Below are 21,127 nucleotides of genomic sequence, written 5' to 3' on the forward strand. Positions count from 1 at the left end.
AGAGAGGGGGGAGAGAGAGGGGGGAGAGAGAGGGGGAGAGAGAGGAAAAGAGAAAGAGGGACACAGAGAGAGAGGGAGAGAGAGAAAGAGGGAGAGAGATGCAGTGAAGGATTGTCAAACAACCTGACCAACGAGAAAACTTCGACTTTTCCACCCAACATCTGCTTGGAGAATATCAAAATCACTACCTTTAATGGAATAACAGTTCGTTGTGTCAACAATAGCGAAAACAACGACATCCATATATAACGTTAACACCAAATATGAATGTCAAATGCTACGGAAAATTGCCCCTGCAACTCTAGCGTCCATAGCATGCCAAAAACTGGGGGTTTGGGGGGTCTTCAGGGTCTTTGGTATCTTTTATGTGCTATTTTCTGATTGCATATAGTCAACATAGCCGGCCTGGTTGAATTACCGACGTTTTTTGAACTGGGCTAAACAAAAAACAGCCACCACACCCCCAGTTCTATAAGCCTGCTATACGGAGGCTACTCCCACTCCGCGATTGTTACTGAACCGTCCCCGGCGTATTTTTCAGACGACAACGTGAGCTCGAATGACGTGTGTCATCACGTCAAGTGAATGGGGGTCGTTCTCACTCGCAAAAGTGTTTTTCTCCTGATCAACAGGCATAATAAAAACCGCTGATCACTTCCACCGTACCTCACACTCTCAACTTCGGCGTTTAACGAACCGTAACGTAAAATCTGAGGGAATATTTGAGCGGGATTCTGTCGTCTGATTCAGTGTACGAGAGGAGAAGGTTCTGAGAGGATTCACGTTCCCAGGGTAGCGTTGAGCGACTGTTTCTCGGAGCAAAATGGGCCAACAAGCCGGCAAAGAAGACGGCCTCAGCCCCTCTCCAACTGGTAAGTTTTTTTTTTTACGTTCTAGATCTACACATTTAATATTTTTCGGTCAGTTGTGGCCAAATCGCACATTGTATTCAGTAAAAACAGTTAAAATTTCAACGTATGCGGGTAGAATTGGAAGCTAGAACGTAAACGACAAGATTGCGTTTCAAGAAATTTGGGTCAGGTTTCAGTTATTTTTCTAGGTCACAGACGATTTTTTTCATGTATCTGAAATTCAAAATTTTCCTATCTTGCCACAAGAAGTCTAGGTATATATCTTGAACATTTTTTTACTCTAAAACTAGAAGATTGCATTGTATCTATATGTGTTTGGTTCAAATGCTAGCTGGTGCCTTTCTAAATTTAGCGTCAACTTCAGTGGGCAAACTGGTCATGTTGACGTGTTTATTTTCGAACTAAACATCTATGTTGACTTCAAATAGCAACTTGAGTGTCGAGACAAACAAGAATATTTTGTTTAGAGTAAGCTAAGCGTTAGGTCTTGTAGAATATCGTAGACGTACATTTAGGACTGATCAAATTACATGTACACGGTCGTATAGTATGAATGAAAACGTACGTTCTTACAGGTACATGTACGATATGTGTTGAATGAATGAATGAAGACCTTTATTGTACAGAAATCGCTTGTATATGTGCATACATGCATACATGGACCAGTGCTATAGTCTAATTACGTAAATTCGACTTCTCCTCGTTTCTGAAATCGATTGAAAATAAAACTTATCCCTGTTACTGCAAGAGGCTTATAAAAAATAACACACACATCTATAGGTTACATGCTTATTTCTGCTTCTGCTTCTGTTTTTGGTCATAAAATCTGTGCCAACTTCCGTTTTTCTTACCAAAATCTATAAGGAATACACCACGTATTCAGACCCTGGTGACTAATCTCCAAGCAGATCCCTTTCGGTGGCAAAAAGACAGTATCAAATTGGCCAGGCAGTATCCATTAGCCAGAGAAGGTCGCCGGCGACAAAAAACGGCCATATATAAAAAGCTAACGATCATTCCCCCACAACCTCTGCTTGGAGAGTATTGGGGACTACTCTAGCCATCGTACCTTACCCTAGCAGTTGTAAAAAAGACATTTTTGAAATAAAAATAACCATGCGAAATAGGTATGTGTCAATATACAGTCATGTGGCCTTTTAGTCTCAAACAATAACCCAAAATGGGCTAAAAAATTCTTTATTGAACAAATTTCGCACGAATACATCGAAAGAGACATTTTTTTTGAGTTTAGAAATGAAAATAACCATGCAAACTATAGATATGTGTCACTAAACATGTGAATTTTTAGTCTCCAACAATAACCCAAAATGATCCTAAAAAAATCTTTATTCAGCCACTTTTTTTCGCACGAATACATAGACTGCACGTGTAGACTGACAGAATGTCTACTTTATCCAAGCAGTTGTAAAAAAGACATTTTTGGAGTTCAGAAATGAAAATAACCATGCGAACTATGGATATGTGTCACTATACATGTGGACTTTTAGTCTAAAATGGGCTAAAAAAAATCTTTATTGAGCTACTTTCGCACGAATACATAGACTGACAGATTGTCGACTATAACTCAAAATCCTGTGATATCCGTATACGACATATAGAGTGAAGTGACGCGTATCATTTTGTAGTCAGGAAATTCGATTTTCTTTCAACCGTGATTCCTAGGAAACACAGCTCAATAAATTGACGTGCAAGCAATTATTCAACTGCTTCGTTACGGAAGAAGACGTCACCAAAACGTGATCCTGTCGTTCTTTGTAGTCTCTACTAGACAAGCAACGTGGGTTCAAAAGCAGGAAAATTTTAGCCAGATAGGGAGAATAATTTAATTGGCTAGGGTACTGTAATTCACTTTATGTTCACGGTAGCAAAAGTTCACGGTCTGAGAAAAATGGACATATTCACGGAACTATATATTCACGGTGGTGACAGGTGCAGGAAAAAGAAAGTCCAGGAATTATTTGTAATGATAAGTTCACGGTACAGAAGTGACAGTGAAAACAGTGAAAAAAATCAGGAATTGGCCGCTCTAGACCTCATTTGCCCCCCGTGTAGGCTATATATAGGAGAATATTTGCCAGGTGAGTTTGGCCGCCTTGTAGGTTTGACTGGGCCGCTTCGGAGGGAAAGAAACTACCTCCCCGCGGCCGGACTCCCTTGGCCCATTCTACTCTCTTTTTTTGCCGAATTCTACGATCCGTATTCCCGTAGAAAGGCCTGGTGGAGGCTAGGTCGGAGGGAAAGAAACTACCTCCCCGCGGCCGGACTCCCTTGGCCAATTTTACTCTCTTTTTTTTGCCGAATTCTACGATCCGTATTCCCGTAGAAAGGCCTGGTGGAGGCTAGGCTGGTTGTAGGATGGCCGGCAAAAGAACGCGTTAAAAATTCCACAAAACGCAGTATCAAAACTCCAGGAGGCTATCGTTTGCCCACGTACGGAAATTAAAACCTAACGGTGTACCAACTCCCCCGGCCAATTATTTCCTTTTTGCTGAATTCTACGATCCGTACACTAGCCTCCGTAGCAGGCTTATAGAACTGGGTTTTTGGTGATCTTCGGCTGTTTTCTGATCAGCCCAGTTCTAAAAAAAGGTGGTAATTCAACCAGGCCGGCTATGTTGTCTATATGCAATCAGAAAATAGCACATAAAAGCTTCCAAAAACCCTGAAGATCCCCCAAACCCCCAGTTTTTGGTGCCAACTTGGCACCCAGGGTATCTTAAATTGGGTCGAACTACAAAAATTGTTACAATGAATATATGATATCTTAAAACTTGTGATTGAAAACCCGAGCGCCATACGATACTCTGGTCCAAAAATAGTAAAAAAATATCCAAGTAATTTACCAAAACAACGCTTTCCGCGAGTTTTTCTTTTCATTCATAAAAATACGCCGAAAAAACGTGGCCACACAGGTTGTTGTTCATAAATTGAGAACAAAAATATTTATACTGTGGTCCAAAAATAGTAAAAAAATATCCAAGCGATTTACCAAAACGACGCTTTTTGCAAGATGTTCTTTTCATTCATAAAAATACGCCGAAAAAACGTGGCCACACAGGTTGTTGTTCATAAATTGAGAACAAAAATATTCATTTCATAAGAGATATTTGCGTCATAGGACGTCATGCTTCTTATTATGTTACCATGGGAGAAATGGATCGAATTTCTGGGACGCAAATTAGTCTGAGTCAAACCGGATTTTTTTCCTGTGTGAGGCCAAACCGATTTAATTTTATGGATGACATCCACGCGCACATTGATTTTCGCCTGTTCTCAAAAAAAAAAAAAAAATTCGCCTGTTCTAAAAAAAAAAAAAATTTACGTACTGAAAAAAAAAAGATCACGTCCTCCGAGGCACTGGCCTGGCTCTAGGCCTGGGTAGTCCATGGTAGTTAGCGACAATACGGAGCCGGTGGCAACTCTGGAGGATGACACTCAGGCTACCGAAGTTCCACGACTCAAGAACTCAGTACATACGTACAGTGCCGATTCATAAATTCCGCAAAAAGCCAGTATGTGCCGGCTTGTCGTATACCTCGCTAAGTACTGCCACAAATTCACAATACCAGCTTTGTATTCCTGTGGTTTAGTAGCATTTTTTTATTTTTGGCCGGAATTTTTTTTTATTCGCCCGCGCGCACTAGTTTGGGGGTCTTCAGAGGATGTCATCCATAAAATTAAGTCGGTGTGGCCTGACAACTACTAGTATATATATAGAAAGAGTCGGTAGAGACAGTTTAAAAATTGCGATTATACATAAAGTGTTCCTTAGTACCTTTAATTCAATCGCCATTTTTAATATACCCCTGATATTTGTATCACGATCAAAAATTAATGAACAAACAAACAACAGGTTATTTTTGTGATACTTCGAGGAAGGAATTTCTCATCAATATAAATTATCATGCATATAATTTTTTCGTGGAAGATGGTTGACGTGTACGTGTATATTTATATATAGTTGCAATTCGTTGTGGGCCTTTGAATTCGTAACATTGTATCGAACATATTCACAAGCCGTCGATGGGTAGTATGACTTTTGCTGTTTCTGTGAAATTCTCTGTCAAAATATTGGAGGGATATAGAGGGGGCGAGGTTGTTCAGCAATGTTTTAAAGGCACCCAGTGCAGTTTTTAGGTCTTGGAAACCCGATTCAAACTATCCCGATATTCTAGTCATTTATCTACATACTGAGTTGAAACCACACTATCCCAATGTATATTGACCCTCGTTGAGCAAAAATTCCCAAAATTCTGACGGAAAATGGTTACTGGAAGGGCCCTGGGCTGATTTTTAGGGTACCACCCAGAAAATAAAAGACTCGTCTTGGGGCTTGTTTCTATTCTGCAATTTTAAATGCCCAAAGTATGAAATGCTGATTAAAATGTGCCAATGTGAATCAGTATGTGTCAATGTCACAAAGATTGCCTTATTCAGGATATTTCCAGTTTTGCTGCCCTGAAATCGCATTGGATGTCTAGTTATAAAAGAGATAACATGTGTTCTAATTGTGTTGTTGCATTTCAGCCGATACAGACACGAACAGAGCCAACTCCGTGACCAAGTGGAACCAAGTCAGCGTCAGGTGCGCCAAGCAACTGCAGACCTACACATGCACGCCCCCTGGCGGCAGGAAGAAGAAGCGCCACAAGATGTGCCGGAGCCTGAGCGAGGACGACGCCCGGATCAGAGACACGCCGCCACCGTCTCCTGGACTGCTTGCTAAGGTGTGCATCCTTTATACTACTTTGGCTCCCTTAGGTGAAGGAATAGAATACACAGCGTGAGATTCTTCACTGCACGCGAGGTTGGCACGTTCGTGTATTCCATCACCTAGCCCCGCAAGTATTTCTTCATTTTCGATACCCCAAGTATACCTGTTTTCTAGGTTATAAGCCCCCGTCACACATTCAGAACCTTCCTCCGAACACCAGCGGCCAAAGTTTGACTAGAGTTTGGAAGCAGTCAGACCAGATTTAGGCCTCGTCTACCTTTCCAAACAAATCGAATCAAAGTTGAGTTAAATTTGAGTAAAATATGATTGCCAACCATGCCCGAACTACTCCGAACACCATATAGTACATGTACCAGCTTTGAGTCAAAATGGTCCCATATATGAACTTTATTTTGCTGTGAAGGAAAGGGTAAAAAAATTGTAGTCCCATTTTGCCTTTCTCCCTGCTGCCTAACCAAGTAACTAGTAGAGACATGGTAGCCAAAGTCAATGTGCTAAAGGTTAACTGATAATTTTAGCATTGCCGTCGTATGATTTGGACAGTAAAAACGTGACAACCTCAAGGGCCATCATCAAGTTTCCGTACGTAGTGTTTAAGGCCCTACTTAATACCACGTGTACATGACTGTACGTGTGCACGAGTTGAAGTAGCTATCGAGTCAGATTTCATATCCACCTGACCCTCTTATGATCCACCAAGTAGATCTTATGTTCTCATCCTCACCTGGTAAGGGTACTTAAGTAGGGAGACTCTTAACACCTTAAGAGACCACGTGGATGGTCCTTAGCTTCTGTTGCAAGGTCATCTTGACCTTTTTCCACGGTATATCCGATCACTTCATTCCTAGCCAATCAGAGCTCTGATATACTGATCAAATTTCTAAGGGGACCTGTATCGGCTTTCTGATTGGTTAAGCTGCTAATTAAGATTGACACGCGGTTTGGTCTATGTCTCGTGGCTCAGTACACGTGAGGTTCGTCCTTAATAGTTCCTTCTAAATGGCCCTTAAGACTGGAGTATCTCCTATCTCTGTAGTCGTCACTGAACACGTGTGTGAGTTTAAGTGGCTATCTTGTCAGAAATGATATCCACCTTTTCACATATGGCGACTAGCTAGTATTATAACATACCGTTTTGTGCTGCATTGTAGAGTGAATATGATATAATATCGTGGGGTTGTGTGGCGTAGCGGCAGAGTGCTCGACTCGGAACCAAGAGGTCCCGGGTTCGAGTCCTGACATGCCACCGATCTTGTGTCCTTGGGAAAGGCACTTTACACGACTTTCTTCACTTAACTCAAGTCAAAATGAGTACTGTCTGTCCTGTATTTGTTTCTATGTATGGGACACAACACCAGCAACAGCTGCCTGTGTCCCAAATGTATTGTATTGCTGCAATCTTAAATCAAATACTAGTATGATGAATAATTTTGTTTCATTGTGTTACTCTCGACTTGGTTATTGGAATATTTTTACCACATCTACATGGTTGTTTTGCCATGAAGTTTTCCTCACATTTTAGTTTCATCCACGCCATTCTTTTGGGAATAACGCTAAGTGCATTCTGGGTTTTATTTAACTTTATACAGAATATCCTGAACGTTTTGATCACTACCACCGACATCGACAGAGAGAATCGTTCTAATGGATGTGTTCAGAGTCGGGACTCACAGAGCGAGCGGGAAAACATCCCTCATGACGTCATACCGCACAACAGATCGTCTGAAAATGACGTCACCGCCGAGAACAACAAAAACAACGCACAAGAGACACACAAGAGCGCAGCGACATGTAGTGACGGACTTTCATCACAGCATCAAAGCGCAACGGCGGACCAAGACGCGAGGTTAAAGGAAAACCAGAAGAATGAAGATAAAGACAACACGGAAGACAACAAAGAAAATCAGAACAACCCCACCAAGAAGGAAGGTTTCGTACAACTTTCGGGACATGAAGGTGAGGAAGTGCGCATGTGTTAGCTTTCCCGCTCCAAAAAAAGTACTTCGTGAAATCTTCGTAAATGATTAAAAAAAACTATTTTTCCGTGTATAAAATACTCAACTTTCTCCGACAACACTGTAATGAATTGGGACTTTCCCCAAATTTTCGGCTGACTCCTTCAACCTTGTTCACGGAATGGCCACTAGACCGTAGTAGCGTGTCATACGTGCCAGATAACTTGTGTCGCCCCCCGTCTCTGTTCTGGGTAGGTCTGTGAGCTCTAATGTAGACCGCCTCCTTTACTCCTCTTGCAAAGAAATCGGGTTCAGAATCGAGAATTTTAAGCCCTTCTAAAGATACTGAGTATACCGGAGATGCAATATGAAAGTGTTTCGAAACCTGAGTTTACAGAACTAGGACGTTGATGTTCCAGGAATCTTGTTTTCAGAGTACGTTCTGTCTCACCTATATATGTCTTCTTGCACGGACCCTTCGGAGTTCCTCACTTGACTTTGGCACTCGATGTGGTACACTACTCCACACCTGTTTGCCTGTGGAGTTTTTTCTTTCGGCGCCACCAGGACATTCTTTAAATTCTCATTTTCCCGTTTTATTTTTTCTATGAACAGGTGCGTTCGCCCAGGGCGCCAAGAACACGATCCTGAAGCTCCAAACGAAGGACGGGGACACGGAGGCGCGGGTGTACGAGCGGCTGATGGGGGACGTGTGCCGGGAGGTCGTGCCCGGGTACCACGGGGAGGTGTTCAGGGACGACAAGTACTACATCGAGCTGGAGAACCTGCTGACGCACTTTGTGGGGGACGTGGCGGTCATGGACGTCAAAATTGGGAATAGGTGGGTGATATCACAAAATTATGACAGTAAAAACGATAAACACAACAGGTCCACTGCAGTGACATAGGGACCCCCCACGAAGCCCATTTTTGAACTTGACCTTGGTCTCTCTAATGGTAACCTGCCTGCCAAAAATCATGAACATCGATGCCTTCCAGAGTTATGCTGCATAGTCTCCCACACTATAGCAAAGTGATTTCATAGCCTTCTGTTCCAAAGTCTCAAATAATTTCGTAGATGTCCCTGCAGTTGAATTCGCAATTTTGAAAAGCTTCTCGGGGACCCAAGCCTGTTCCACTTTTTCTCCGAACCCAAAAGCTATCTTTTACTGAAAAATCATGAGTATACTATATCGAGAACAAAAGATATAGCAAACCAGAAAGCCCTTGCATATAGTGGCCCCAATAGTCGAACTTGACTTTCGTTTTGCTGACAACTACCCACATACCACATATCATTAAGAATTAACCATAACTTTTCGAATATGCCCATATTAAATACACACAGTATCAAAAACGTAACCTTAGTTGTAAAGGTAATCAACATCTACTACCGTTCTATTTTTTTTACTAGAACGTTTGCAGAAAAGGAGGCCATCAACCCGAAGTTACGGCCAGACCTGTACCAGAAAATGGTAAAAGTGAACCCAGAAGCGGCCACCAAAGAGGAACAACAGAAACAAGCCATCACCAAAGTCAGATACATGACGGTAAGTAACAACACACATCACATTCCTACAACTGGATCCATCCGCAGTTTTCTCGGTAAAATTTTTGCGTGCATATATTTTGATCGCCATGGCATCTCTTTTATAATACAGTTGGTCCATTTGACTTTGCAGAATTCTAATTTTTTTTTCTTTTCTTGTTCAACAGTTCAGAGAAAAGGAGAGCTCAACATCAGCATTTTCATTCAGGGTAGAGGCTTCGAAGGTAAGAACAGAGTACAGTACAAGGCGAACCACTATTATGCTTAGCGAAACAAACGCTGTGTACCCTAAGGTAGCATACTTGGCCCACTGCTATTTCTCGCTACGAAGACCACATGTTGTTGTATTTATATAAAAGTCGACTCTTTCACCTTCAAAATTTAAGTAAATTTTGATATATTTTCAAGGATCCACGATTTCTTTTCTAGGTACCGGGAGGAAAGACCAACAAGGATCTTAAGACGGTGCGAACTTGGGAGCAGGTTCTGAAGACGCTAGGAAAATTCTTCAAGGGTCACCCTGCAGCGCGAGACAAGACTGTGGAGAGACTTCAGGTCATCAGGGAAAAATTCACCGCGTCAGACTTCTTCAAAAGGCATGAGGTAGGGGATTGGCGTATTATTTTTTGGCGACACCTTAGGGGTGGAGTCATTTGATAGCATAATGATATCGATACTAGTAGTGGATGCAATTTTTCTTGCATATATAAGGACATACATACAAGAGTCAATGGATCCTGAAAGGAGCTTGAAGGAGTTTCCAAGAAAATAATAATAATATTTTCATTGAACCATCATTGAATGGCAAACGGTGTACCCTAAAGTAGCATACCTGGCCTACCTGTTAACCGCCATTGCTATATGCCAAATGCAACTCTGTCTACCGTCATTGCAATGTTAACATATGCTTTACCTCACACGTTGAGACCACAATTTTCTTTATTCATTCAAATATAGACCTTTCAGCAAACATTTTGGTGTTAAAAAGTACATTTCAGATAGCCTGGGTACCATCCTACTTGTATACCGGGGCTCCCACACTCGCTTCCCTAAGAAGTAGTCTGGAAACGCTTGTATCTATTTGGCTTGGTGATGATATCACATAATGAGGTAGGCCACATGTGGAGGGCTGGGCGGAGCCTCTTCCACTAGTAGATGACCCATCAGTACAAAGTCCACATGGCCATGTGCTGTTTTGGTAAGGGCAAAAAAGTTGCTGCTTATGTTTGACAAGTACAGCCACAAATTTACCTTGAGTACAACAATTTCTTGTAGTTTTCTTTAAGCAAGATGTTCTTTGTGGCTCTGTTACTTCAAATGTTAGCAAAATCATGACAACAGTGTCTCTCAATGGCTACTACACTCCGTCCAAGATAAATAAACAAACCTTTCCTTGGTCAGTGATACCTGCTGAGCAGGCAGGGGATAAGCATCACCACATACTGAGAAGGACGTTAGGCTAATGAACAAGACAGGAGGGACCAATCAGCACACGCGGGCAAAATCTGACCGAGCCAGACTGTTCAGATCTAACCATTTCCAGACTACTTCTTAGGGAAGCGACTGTGGGAGCCCCGGTATACAAGTAGGATGGTACCCAGGCTACATTTCAGACGCTTTTGTTAACAGTACCTTTTGCCTAAATGTTACAGATCGTAGGCAGCTCCATTCTAATGCTGTACGATGTGGAAGACAACGCGGGCGCGTGGATGATCGACTTCGCGAAGACCGCGGCGTTACCGGATGACATCAGCGTCTCACATGCCGTACCCTGGGAGCTGGGGAACCACGAGGACGGGTACCTCACTGGACTGGATAACCTGATCAAGGTAGCTGTCTTTGTATACTAAAATCATTTCTTATTGGTCAGTTGGTCACCAAAGTGGGACTAGGTAGTCAGTAGGTAGTGCGTTGTAGAAACAAAGCGGCCAGAAAACATGTAGTTGCTTGGCCACACTCACTCTCTTAAAAAGACGTTTGAACGGCTCTATAACTGGTGTCAGAAGTGGGATTTTTAAAATTTATCCACACTAAGGCAGTGCATTTTAGTTGGTCTTTTGCATATCAGTGTGATACTAAACTATATATACCAATTGTTATTTGTATCTTGTATGAGAAATTCCATGTACGGTAAATTCAGCCATATAACATGAGAATCGCTGTCATTTAAATGAATTTTCTTCCACTTTCAGGCGGTAAAATCATGCGAAGTGACAACAATGGAGGAGGAAGAAGAAAAGGTTCACTTCGTCTGACATCCACCTCATTGGTCAGAGAAAATCACGTGACTAGCAGGATTCACTCTCATTGGTCAACCTTATTTTGAAAATCAGCTGGAAATGGACCATGCAGTTGGACAATAGAATGAGTTAATTATGCATTTCAAGCTCATCGTACCTCATTGGTCAGTGACAAACATGTGACCAGAACAACACACACTCATTGGTCAACCATACTTTTCAAATCAGCAGTGTATCATGCAGGTGTCCAATAGAACATATAATTTGTGTAATCAAAGCTTTACAATGAGTCTCTATTATGTGCAAGACATTACTTCCACTGTAGTTCTGTCAGTTCAAATTCCCTGCCAAGTGTTATGCACCAAAGGGTGTTAACACAGGGTATACAGATACTATTAGATACTTAGTGATTATTTTGAAATGACCTTCTGGTATAACACCATTAATGAGCAAATGCACTTTGCCAGTATCCCTGTTTTCCCCTTTGATAGGACTTGCCATTAGTTAAATGAAACGAAATGGAAAAAGTACTTTGCACTAATAAAAACATTACCACATAAATGTAAAACTGTAATTTACCAGTTACAACAACCATGTTAGTAAAGGGCAATAATGAAATTGCTGGTGTAAATTTGTACATAAGAGCTTTTAAGGCAGATGCGTTTTCACAAGACAATCACATGGTTTTGGTGCAAACCATTTCGTGTAATTTGCAAACCATTTCGTGTAATTACTGCTTTTACGTGTGCTTTTTATGAAGCTGTCATTGTAATTCTGCAGGGGGAGTTGATATTTTCAGACACCCCCTTTTGCATTAGGCTAGCACTATTAAAAAACAATACTACCGGTATTAGTGTATTCTGTCCATGCATATGTCAATGCAAAGCAAAGAGGGTAGGCTTGGCAGTACCAATGTATTGAGGCATGTATAGTTCCCCCCACTAAATACCCCCCTCAAAACCACTTAAGATTTCTACTGACAAATGCGAACCATAGATCCACTGCGAATGTTATATATTGAAATCACATAGGTATACAAAGCATGTATGATTTTATCATACTGTTGTTAGATATAAAGTATAATCATAATATAAGGTTTGGAAAATATATCAGTGTTTGTATATACAGATGTATCAAGCATGCTGTGCTGTAAAGTATTATATATATTTAATAAAGGCACTACAGGTACTTGACATGTGGCATTTCGCTTTTGTTTACAAGGTTGTGAGCAAGGTAAGTACAGAAGACAAAGGTGGGAAAAAAGAATACCCCTGTGGCATCGCCAAAAACATATCCTCAGAAGTCTCCTTTTTGATCTGAAATGGATAAAAATGGCAGTTAGATTTTCAGAACATTCAAATCAAACATTGTATTAACCACACAACTATTCTAGCCTAAAACATTACTCTAAATATACCTTTAAGTAGAAAACAGTAAAACAAGACAGGCCAAAAAAACAAGATTCCTACATTGTCAAATTTTGAAATCATAAAACCTTGTAAAACAAGAAATGATGGAACATCACACATAAAAATGATGGAACATCACACATCACTGCATTAAAGTAAAAGACAAAACATTAAATCAGAGCCTTTTCTTGTCTCCTCTCTTCATAGCTATCTGCCATCCACCTTCCGGCATGGCAACAGACATCTTTGCCCATTTTCAGCATGTTGACCACTTTCAGAGGGCAAAAAAATTTCTGTTCCCCCCCCCCCAAAATCAGACGAAAATTAATGCACGCGCTGACGTCATCCATAAAAATTACTTGCTGTGGCTTTACGTTTGACAAAGGTAAAATTTGTGACTTACCGCTGTTTTCAATCATTTTGCCCTTCCATGTGCCGGACAGTCCCTTAACAAATTTGTTGAAGGTCTCCACACTTTTCTTCAGGCTTGTCTTCTGATAGTCTAGAAAAAATTCAAATCACAAAAATTCATAACACATCTGTTTTAACAATGTTCACATATCTTTTCTTATATGCATAATGTTTCTGTCTTGGATCTTCAAATTTTTGTATGGAATTTTATACAGAATTTGGTCTAAAACAAGTCATGAAGAGCTACTACAAATATGACATCATTATCAAAATGTATTACACATAAGGTCACTGACCTTGGATTTTCCTCTTGGTCCCAGGTTGAGCCTCATTCTCCTTCCCAGGTTGTTCCTTGTACTCGTCTATCTCTTTGCACAAAGTGCTGTGTAAAACATGTAAAAAAGAAATCAATTATTTTGCTTTCAATCAAGTCTACAATCTTTCATTCTACCTAAGAAAATTTCTAAAGAGATTTTCTCTTGAATCATAGAAGCGTACTTTCTAAAACTGTCTGACTTTTGAGGTTTACATGAGAATTAAACTAAAAATTCAAATGTCCCGAAGTGAGGAAATGAACTGTCCAAACCTGTTTTTCGGGAAGTATTGTATGACTTCAACTTGAATTCAACTTTTTTTTTGCTCACGTTCTGACTCCGAAGCACACCATAATTGCAGAGTAGACAGGTAATTTTTTGAGGGGAGGGGGACTTTTCCAGAGCCAAAAGCCAGCAAGAGCGTCTGATAAACAAAAGAAGGGTTGACATTCTGATGTTGATTATTTTTCTACTGTCCCAAAAATGTTCCAGAGTGTCTTTTTAGTTGTCCCAGCTTAAATTTTAGTGATCACTGGCCATAAGGACACTGTTAATTCGAGCCCTGCTATTCTTATCCATTCTTACCTTATTGTGGGTACTGCAAATGGGTCAAAGTTGTCGACATCCTCCACATCAATGGGAACACACACCCGTCCTGAAAAACAGGCAAGAAAATATTAACATACATGTATTAAAACTGGAAGTTCTGCTGCAGTGCCAAGGAAAGTCACTAGGGGGTCAACAAATTATGTGCATCTTCAGAAATGCAACACCTACTCCCATACAAATTGTATGAGTACAAGCTGCGTAAGACTGGACTGTAAGGTTTGAACCTTTCGCGCCGGGAAGGTCCCCTACTCTTTTCGACAAGTGTGGTGGGTTCTTTAACGTGCGTGGGGTGTGGTTCTCCCAAACACGGGACCTCCATTTAACGTCCTATTTGAGGGACGTCCCTAACCGAAGCTATGTACTCATTTACACCTGAGTGAAGTGAGGAAAGTCGTGTAAAGTGCCTTTCCCAAGGGCACAAGATCGGTGGCATCAGGCAGAATTCAAACCCGGGACCTCTTGGGTCTGAGTCGAACACACTACCATTATGCCACACGATTCCAAATGGCAAATATCATTACAATCATAGCATGGCAAATATGTCAAAACCTTGTCCATACACATACATACATACAGCCACTGAAAACAGTACCTCCTTCACTAGTTTTGAGTATAAGACCTCACCTGTTTTGGGATGAATACAGAAGGGACTCTTCAGCAGATGGTTGACACCTTTGCTAACATTAACGTCCAGACGAGGGTAGCAGTACTGGAACACCACCTCATGGAGAGGGAACGGACTCTTCTTCATGTTATCCTGGGGAAAAAAGGATGTTGACCAATCAAATGGCTAGTTTGAACTCTTTATGTGTGATGTGGTTAGCACTGACCAATCAAATGGCTAGTTTCAACACATTTTGTGTTATGTGGTTAGCATTGACCAATCAAATGGCTAGTTTGAACTCTTTATTAGCACTGACCAATGAAATGGCTAGGTTAAACTTTTTAAGTATGATGTGGTTAGTGTTGACCAATCAAATGGCTAGTTTAAACTCTTTATGTTTGATGTGGTTAGCACTGACCAATCAAATGGCTAGTTTTAACTCTTTATGTGTGATGTGGTTAGCACTGACCAATCAAATGGCTAGTTCCAACTCTCTATGCGTTACACATTGTACATGTATGTGGTTAGCATTGACCAATCAAATGGCTAGTTTAAACTCTTTATCTTGAACTCTTTATCTTTTTATGTTAGGTGTTTAGCAATAACCAATCAAATGGCTAGCTTCCACCGTTTATGTGTAATGTGATTTGTATGGACCAATCAAATGGCTTTTTGTAGCTGTATCTCTTCATGAGTACTTATATTAGTTGGCAGTGTTCACATTCTTACCCTTTCCTTCTCAGATTTCACCGTCTTGAGCCATCTCTCCCAGATGTCTTTCGAGTCTCCCCCTTTGTCAGCATCTTCTTTAAGGATCTCTCTTAGACTTGCATGAAGTTAAGGAGTTCAACAACCTTCACTAACAAAACTTGAAAAAGAAAAATTTACAAAAAGTTCTTTTTACTTGTGTCTGAATTGTTACTGAGATAGGACTATATCTGACAACAATAAACATGAGATACAAAATGTTCCCTTGCGGTAACAAGGAAAGCTGCTAGGGGGCAACATTAAACTATATACATCTTCCCACGTACTGAATATCATCACAATCGAAGCACCAAAACTACGTCAAACCCTAGTCCATACAAATAAAGGTAAACATCTGTGAATAGTTTCATCAGGTTGGTACATGTAAGTTACTAATAAAGATAATCTTTTTTATTGTTTTTTTTTTTTTTTAGTTTTTACACAACAAAGTGTTTTATTCACAGTTGACGTTTCGGTGACTGTCTGTCACCTTCCTCAGGGCAATTCTGACTGGTTCACATTGCACAGCAGCACAGGTGTCGATGCTATAGATGCATTCCCAATCGTACAATATCTACATGTATGTGTGGTTACAGGGAACTTTATCTACAATGCGGTTCCAGATGTACGGAGTTGGATATATACACAATTGTGGTCTGAAACGTCGGCTGTGAATAAAACACTTGGTTGTGTAAAAAGAGTCCCTTTACTCATAAAGGTTTGTCGAGTGTTGTTTTGAGTTCTAAGAAGGATATCTTGTTCAGGGAAGAGCCTCAGAACTTTCTTCAGCCTGTCTTCAGTCCCCAGGATGTCCTGTTGTTCAAACAGGTAGTGTTTCATGTGTTTACTCATGATCTCAAACGCTGCCTTCAGGGACGGGTGCATCGGATCACGCATGGTCACCTTTTTAATCTGTGATTCACCACCCTGGGGTCAACAGAAGAGGATACCGTTTAAACTAGGGAAGTAACATTTGCAAAGCAAGTACATAATGTTTACCTTCGGACATGGTCTGCCCTGTTAATTTTTACTTTAAAACATTCACATACATGTACTACGAGTACAAATGTATATGGTGACAGGAGTAGAGCAGACCATGAAATTGCAACATTATGTAACCCAACACCAGTCACCATGGTGACAGACGTCATGTCATTGGCCAGGTCAAAGGTTAGTGTTTGGAACAGAAGAGGAAGAAACTGAGTAAAAACAATATGTTTTCCTTCGGTAAACATGATAATCATAAAACACATTTAAAGTATTAACACTAGAAAAGTAACATTTGCAAAGTAAATGCATAATGTTCACCTTCACATATGGTCTGCTTTGTTGATTCTAACTCAAATACAATCATGTATGGTCAGACAGGAGTCTAAATCCCTTCTACTATAAAATTGCAACATTATGTAACCCAACACCAGTTACCATGGTGACAGACATCTGGTTTAGGTCATTGACCTTATTGGTTTGGAGAAGAACAGGAAACAGAGCAAAAACAATATGTTTTCCTTTGGTAAACATAATAATCATAAAACACATTTTAAATATTAACAAAAAAGCAAGATTCACAATTGATGGCATACATATATCTTGACAACAGAAAAACGCCTTTTTGTTGCATAGATAGGCCTTGAAGCAAGTGCTTGAGTTTTGTAATAGATTTAGGAATGGATTTTAAAGATTCTATGACTATAAAACTATTGTGACAGGACAGTGTTGCAATGCCCCCTGTTGATCATTGTGAGAATGACAGTTACTACAGCATGCTATATTAGTAGAAAGGTTTGCACATCACAACATATCTAGAATTGCATAAGTGGTAAAATACAGGACATCCACACTTATGTCCCATCCAAGTACCAAGGTGAGGTACTCTCCTTTAGTCCTCTGAAGAAATTTCTGTTAAGTGCCTTTCCTGTAGTACAACATGGGGATCTGTTTGGGATTCGAACCCAGGACCTCTAGATTCCCAAACCCTAACCACAAGGCCAATATGTCCTACTGACCTTGACCACACTGAGATACTCCGCGATGGCTGTCCTGGCTGTCTGGTCCAGTTTTCTGGTGCTCTCATCACACACCCAACAGTGAACACCTCTCCTGCCAGAGTACACCCACAAACGGTGCTCAAATCCAAAATCATCTGAAAAAATACAACAAATATTTTGAAATCTGTTCCATGTAAATACACTGGACCACCTGTGGGGGTATGAATTAAAAAAGTGCATAATGTTTACCTTCTCATATGGTTTGCTTTGTTAATTCTTACTCAAACACATTCATTATATATGGTGACAGGAGTCTAAATCCCTGCTGCTATAAAATTGCAACATGATGTAACCCAATACTAGTTACTATGGTGACAGACATCTGGTTCAGGTCATTGACTTTATTTGTTTGGAGACGAAGAAGAAGAGGAAGAAGAAACTGAGCAAAAACACTATGTTTTCCTTCTGCAAAGGTAAACATAAAAATTGTACTATGCTTTAACACAGGTCTAGCAAAAGAGTTGATTTCCTTTCATAGCTTAAAATTTACCAATTACACATTGCAATATTCCATTTAGATTCTCTTATCCTTTAGTTCACTGAAGTAGCCATTATGCTACCAATCAATGGTCATGTAGTAGAAAGGCAGCAGAGAGAATGCTACAATAACACAAATGAAGTACAGACCTCTGAGTGCTCTATCCACAATCTTGATTGCTATAACCATCAGAGGCCAGCAATTTTCACAGATGTTTGCTCCCCTATACAAAACAAACAAACAAACAAACAAGCAAATAATGTTAAGATCTAAAAGTTATGACAATTATCAAAATTAAACTTGTTAAAAGTATGTAAAACATGTAATAATGTTATGTGTTTATTTTAATGTAATGATGTAAATACCAATGCCATTCAGGCAACATTATAGTTCTATTTTGTATTTCTGCAATGTTGGTATGAAAAAGGAAGAATATTATTTTTATTATTATTATTATTATTATTGATAAATGTTAAAGTGATTCAGGCTTGATTACTAGTCATGAATCATATCAAGTACAAAGTAGTGCCTGATACATAAATCATATGATATTATTCAACAAAACAAGTAGATGATAACTTCGTTATTGAGTTGGAGAAGAGCTAAATTTTTGTCATGTATTTTACCAACTCAGATGAACTTTCATGCTAATAGTAGATGATAACTTATGTGTATTTCTAGCCATCTATTAATTGTGACAACCGTCCTTTAGCGAAAATAGTTTAGTTGAAATGTTGACAACAAGCTAATTCAGCTCTATATAAACAGTATCACATTTCACTGCAAACAATCCTTTTTGAAAGAAATACATTTTGATAAGTAATGTGAAGTTCAGAACTTACGAGCAACAGTTCCTGACATCATCATAATCTGTCATGTCGATATCAAACACCAGTTCTTTCTCCTGTGCCTGGAAGGCTCCTGGCTTCACCGTTTTGTGGTCCTTTGGCTGGTGAAATGGAAAGATAGGTTGTTTCATGACTTAAAGTCGAATTGAAAACATAACCATGTATTTATGTATGATAAGAAGTTCACAGTTGTATTAACTGTTATGCTACAAGGACATGTAAAGGTTTCAAATTCCTAATTTTTTTTATTCACATATATTTATTGTGTATTTTTCCTAATTCCTAATTTTGCATCTATTCCTTCATACAAGATCAAAAAGATGACATTTTTACTTTATCATAAATATCAAACTTTTTTTCATGTTCTTTTTATTTAATTTTCTAAGAAAGACAAAAAACAAAAAACATAAGCAGACATGCATCAAAAATAGATGAAAACAAAATACATACAAAGTATGAAAATATGATTTGAATCTATTTGGTAATCATAGTTCAGAACAATTTGAACATAATGACTTAAAACCTTATCAAACTGTTGGAGAATGAGTAAATAGAGACAAATCCCAAATTAGAAAGGTAACATTCACAAAGCAAATGCATAATGTTTACCTTCGCATATGGTCTGCTCTGTTAATTCTTACTCAAACACATTCACATATATGGTGACAAGAATCTCTCCTGCTATAAAATTGCAACATGATGTAACCCAACATCAGTTACCATGGTGATAGACGTCTGGTTCAGGTCATTGACATTATTGGTTTGGAGAAGAAGAAACAGCAAACATGAAAAGCCATAAAACCATAAAACTAAAATATGCAAAGCTAATACGGTACAAATCTTGTATGTTTGTTTGTTTGTTTGTTTGTGCATCCATACCTTGTGTGAGAAGACGGCTCCGATGTCGATCTTGTACGGCATGACTCTCTGGATCTCCTTCTCCATCTCTGATTGGTCGGAGAAGGACTGGTAGCGGATGTAGATGTCGTCCTTCAGCGTAAAGGAGAACTCGCGGTTTTGGAAATACGACTTTTCCACTGTGGAGGGAAGTTGAGAGTATTGTCACTAGCGTCTGGGCTCGAAATACTGCCTATATAGTGCCGGTAAAATTGGAGCTGTGCAGGTATTTTTTTATGTATACCTGTAGCTTACTAGCTTACCTGGGCCATATACTGGGTATATGCAGGTTAGTTTAGGGCCTAGGAAAAAAATTGTGTTTCCTGTTTCAGTCCTGAAAGAATTAGGGTCAGTAGGTATGGATAATCTTTTTTCTTCTTTTTTTTAGACTTCAGTGATATCTATATAGTGGCCCAATTTATACAATACAGTTTCACAAAGTAAAACTTGCATGAGGACACTTTTATAATGTCAATGTTCATAAAACCAATTCTACAGCATGGTTGATCAGCTCGAAAAATTTATGTCCCTTGCAGGGATCCACCCCCCAAAAAAGTCTAGGGTCAGCAGCTTTTTGTGGGGTCGGTCGGGAAACACAACATTTTTTTCCTAGGCCTAGGTAGAATAATATTTGGAGCTGAGCAGGTATTTTTGATGTCTACCTACATCTAACCTGCACTGGTCCATGTACTGGGTATATATATTTTTAACAGTTGGTGAGTGTGGATTTTCATTACCTGTATTGAATGTTGCCACCTATGAAGTGTAAAAGAAATAGTGGCAATGGCTTTTGAACAGCTTTTTGTTGTAACTATCCATATGTGGAGTGGTGCAGATAAAAAGAATTATTTTTCATAGGGTTGCATACCATTGCATAATTCAGGAAATCTTAGAGTCACGTGCAACGATCATTATCGCTGTTGTGCAACAGTAACATGTCCATAACTGTCATATAGATCATGTTAACCATAAAATTTCTATCCCCGACGCGACAGTTTACGAAGTATTATATTTTTCGCCCCCCTCCCCCAAACCAATCCGTCAAAACACACTTCTTTTCTGTCAGAATTTCACCGCCTACCTCCTCCATAGCTGAGCCACTTGTAGTACGGTCCGTAAGGGAACAGTCTCTTGTAGTAGATCGGTAGTAACTCGGGCAGATCGTTCCTGTCGTAAGCTGTATTTTCTGCCGTGCTCTGTTTCACTTCGCCTTCCGCCATTTTTTTCGCTCCAAAATTTGGCGCGAGATTTACTGCGTCTGCGCAGTAAGACTCAGTCTCCAAGCAGATGTTTGGGGTTATTTTTGGCGTGTTTTTAGGCTTTTTTTATCGGGGTTTCTTTTTTGCAATGGATTTTTTTCAACCAACCAATCAACACAATGTGTAAAAAT

General features: G+C 39.8%; 2 protein-coding genes across 2 annotated transcripts; one reads left to right on the forward strand and one right to left on the reverse strand.

Annotated features, from left to right (window-relative positions):
* Nucleotides 1–555: 555 nt before the first annotated feature.
* On the forward strand, nucleotides 556–11,046 carry LOC109480134 (inositol-trisphosphate 3-kinase A-like). Its single transcript, XM_019782294.1, has 8 exons — nucleotides 556–872; nucleotides 5,421–5,620; nucleotides 7,218–7,584; nucleotides 8,199–8,424; nucleotides 8,998–9,133; nucleotides 9,300–9,356; nucleotides 9,562–9,735; nucleotides 10,785–11,046. Exons 1-8 carry the CDS (start codon nucleotides 824–826, stop codon nucleotides 10,980–10,982), a joined length of 1,407 nt encoding a protein of 468 aa, XP_019637853.1. The 5' UTR covers nucleotides 556–823; the 3' UTR covers nucleotides 10,983–11,046.
* Nucleotides 11,047–11,738: 692 nt separating this feature from the next.
* LOC109480605 (DNA primase small subunit-like) lies at nucleotides 11,739–20,984 on the reverse strand. Its single transcript, XM_019782840.1, has 12 exons — nucleotides 20,819–20,984; nucleotides 19,720–19,877; nucleotides 18,835–18,941; nucleotides 18,142–18,215; nucleotides 17,473–17,609; nucleotides 16,222–16,393; nucleotides 15,449–15,546; nucleotides 14,740–14,872; nucleotides 14,092–14,161; nucleotides 13,489–13,574; nucleotides 13,185–13,283; nucleotides 11,739–12,688 (listed from the first exon to the last, which is right to left on the reverse strand). Exons 1-12 carry the CDS (start codon nucleotides 20,955–20,957, stop codon nucleotides 12,669–12,671), a joined length of 1,293 nt encoding a protein of 430 aa, XP_019638399.1. The 5' UTR covers nucleotides 20,958–20,984; the 3' UTR covers nucleotides 11,739–12,668.
* Between the last annotated feature and the right edge of the window lie 143 nt (nucleotides 20,985–21,127).

Source organism: Branchiostoma belcheri, unplaced genomic scaffold (genome assembly GCF_001625305.1).
Source record: "Branchiostoma belcheri isolate BF01 breed outbred unplaced genomic scaffold, Haploidv18h27 scaffold108, whole genome shotgun sequence".
NCBI classification, from domain to species: Eukaryota; Metazoa; Chordata; class Leptocardii; order Amphioxiformes; family Branchiostomatidae; genus Branchiostoma; species Branchiostoma belcheri.

Coding starts and splice junctions, on each gene's coding strand:
- LOC109480134 (XM_019782294.1), top strand. CDS start 824: ATGGGCCAACAAGCCGGCAAAGAAGACGGCCTCAGCCCCTCTCCAACT. Junction 8,425..8,997: donor GACGTCAAAATTGGGAATAG/GTGGGTGATATC, acceptor TTTTTTTACTAG/AACGTTTGCAGAAAAGGAGG. Junction 9,134..9,299: donor CCAAAGTCAGATACATGACG/GTAAGTAACAAC, acceptor CTTGTTCAACAG/TTCAGAGAAAAGGAGAGCTC.
- LOC109480605 (XM_019782840.1), bottom strand. CDS start 20,957: ATGGCGGAAGGCGAAGTGAAACAGAGCACGGCAGAAAATACAGCTTAC. Junction 18,216..18,834: donor GATGTCAGGAACTGTTGCTC/GTAAGTTCTGAA, acceptor TGTTTTGTATAG/GGGAGCAAACATCTGTGAAA. Junction 14,873..15,448: donor TGAAATCTGAGAAGGAAAGG/GTAAGAATGTGA, acceptor TTTTTTCCCCAG/GATAACATGAAGAAGAGTCC.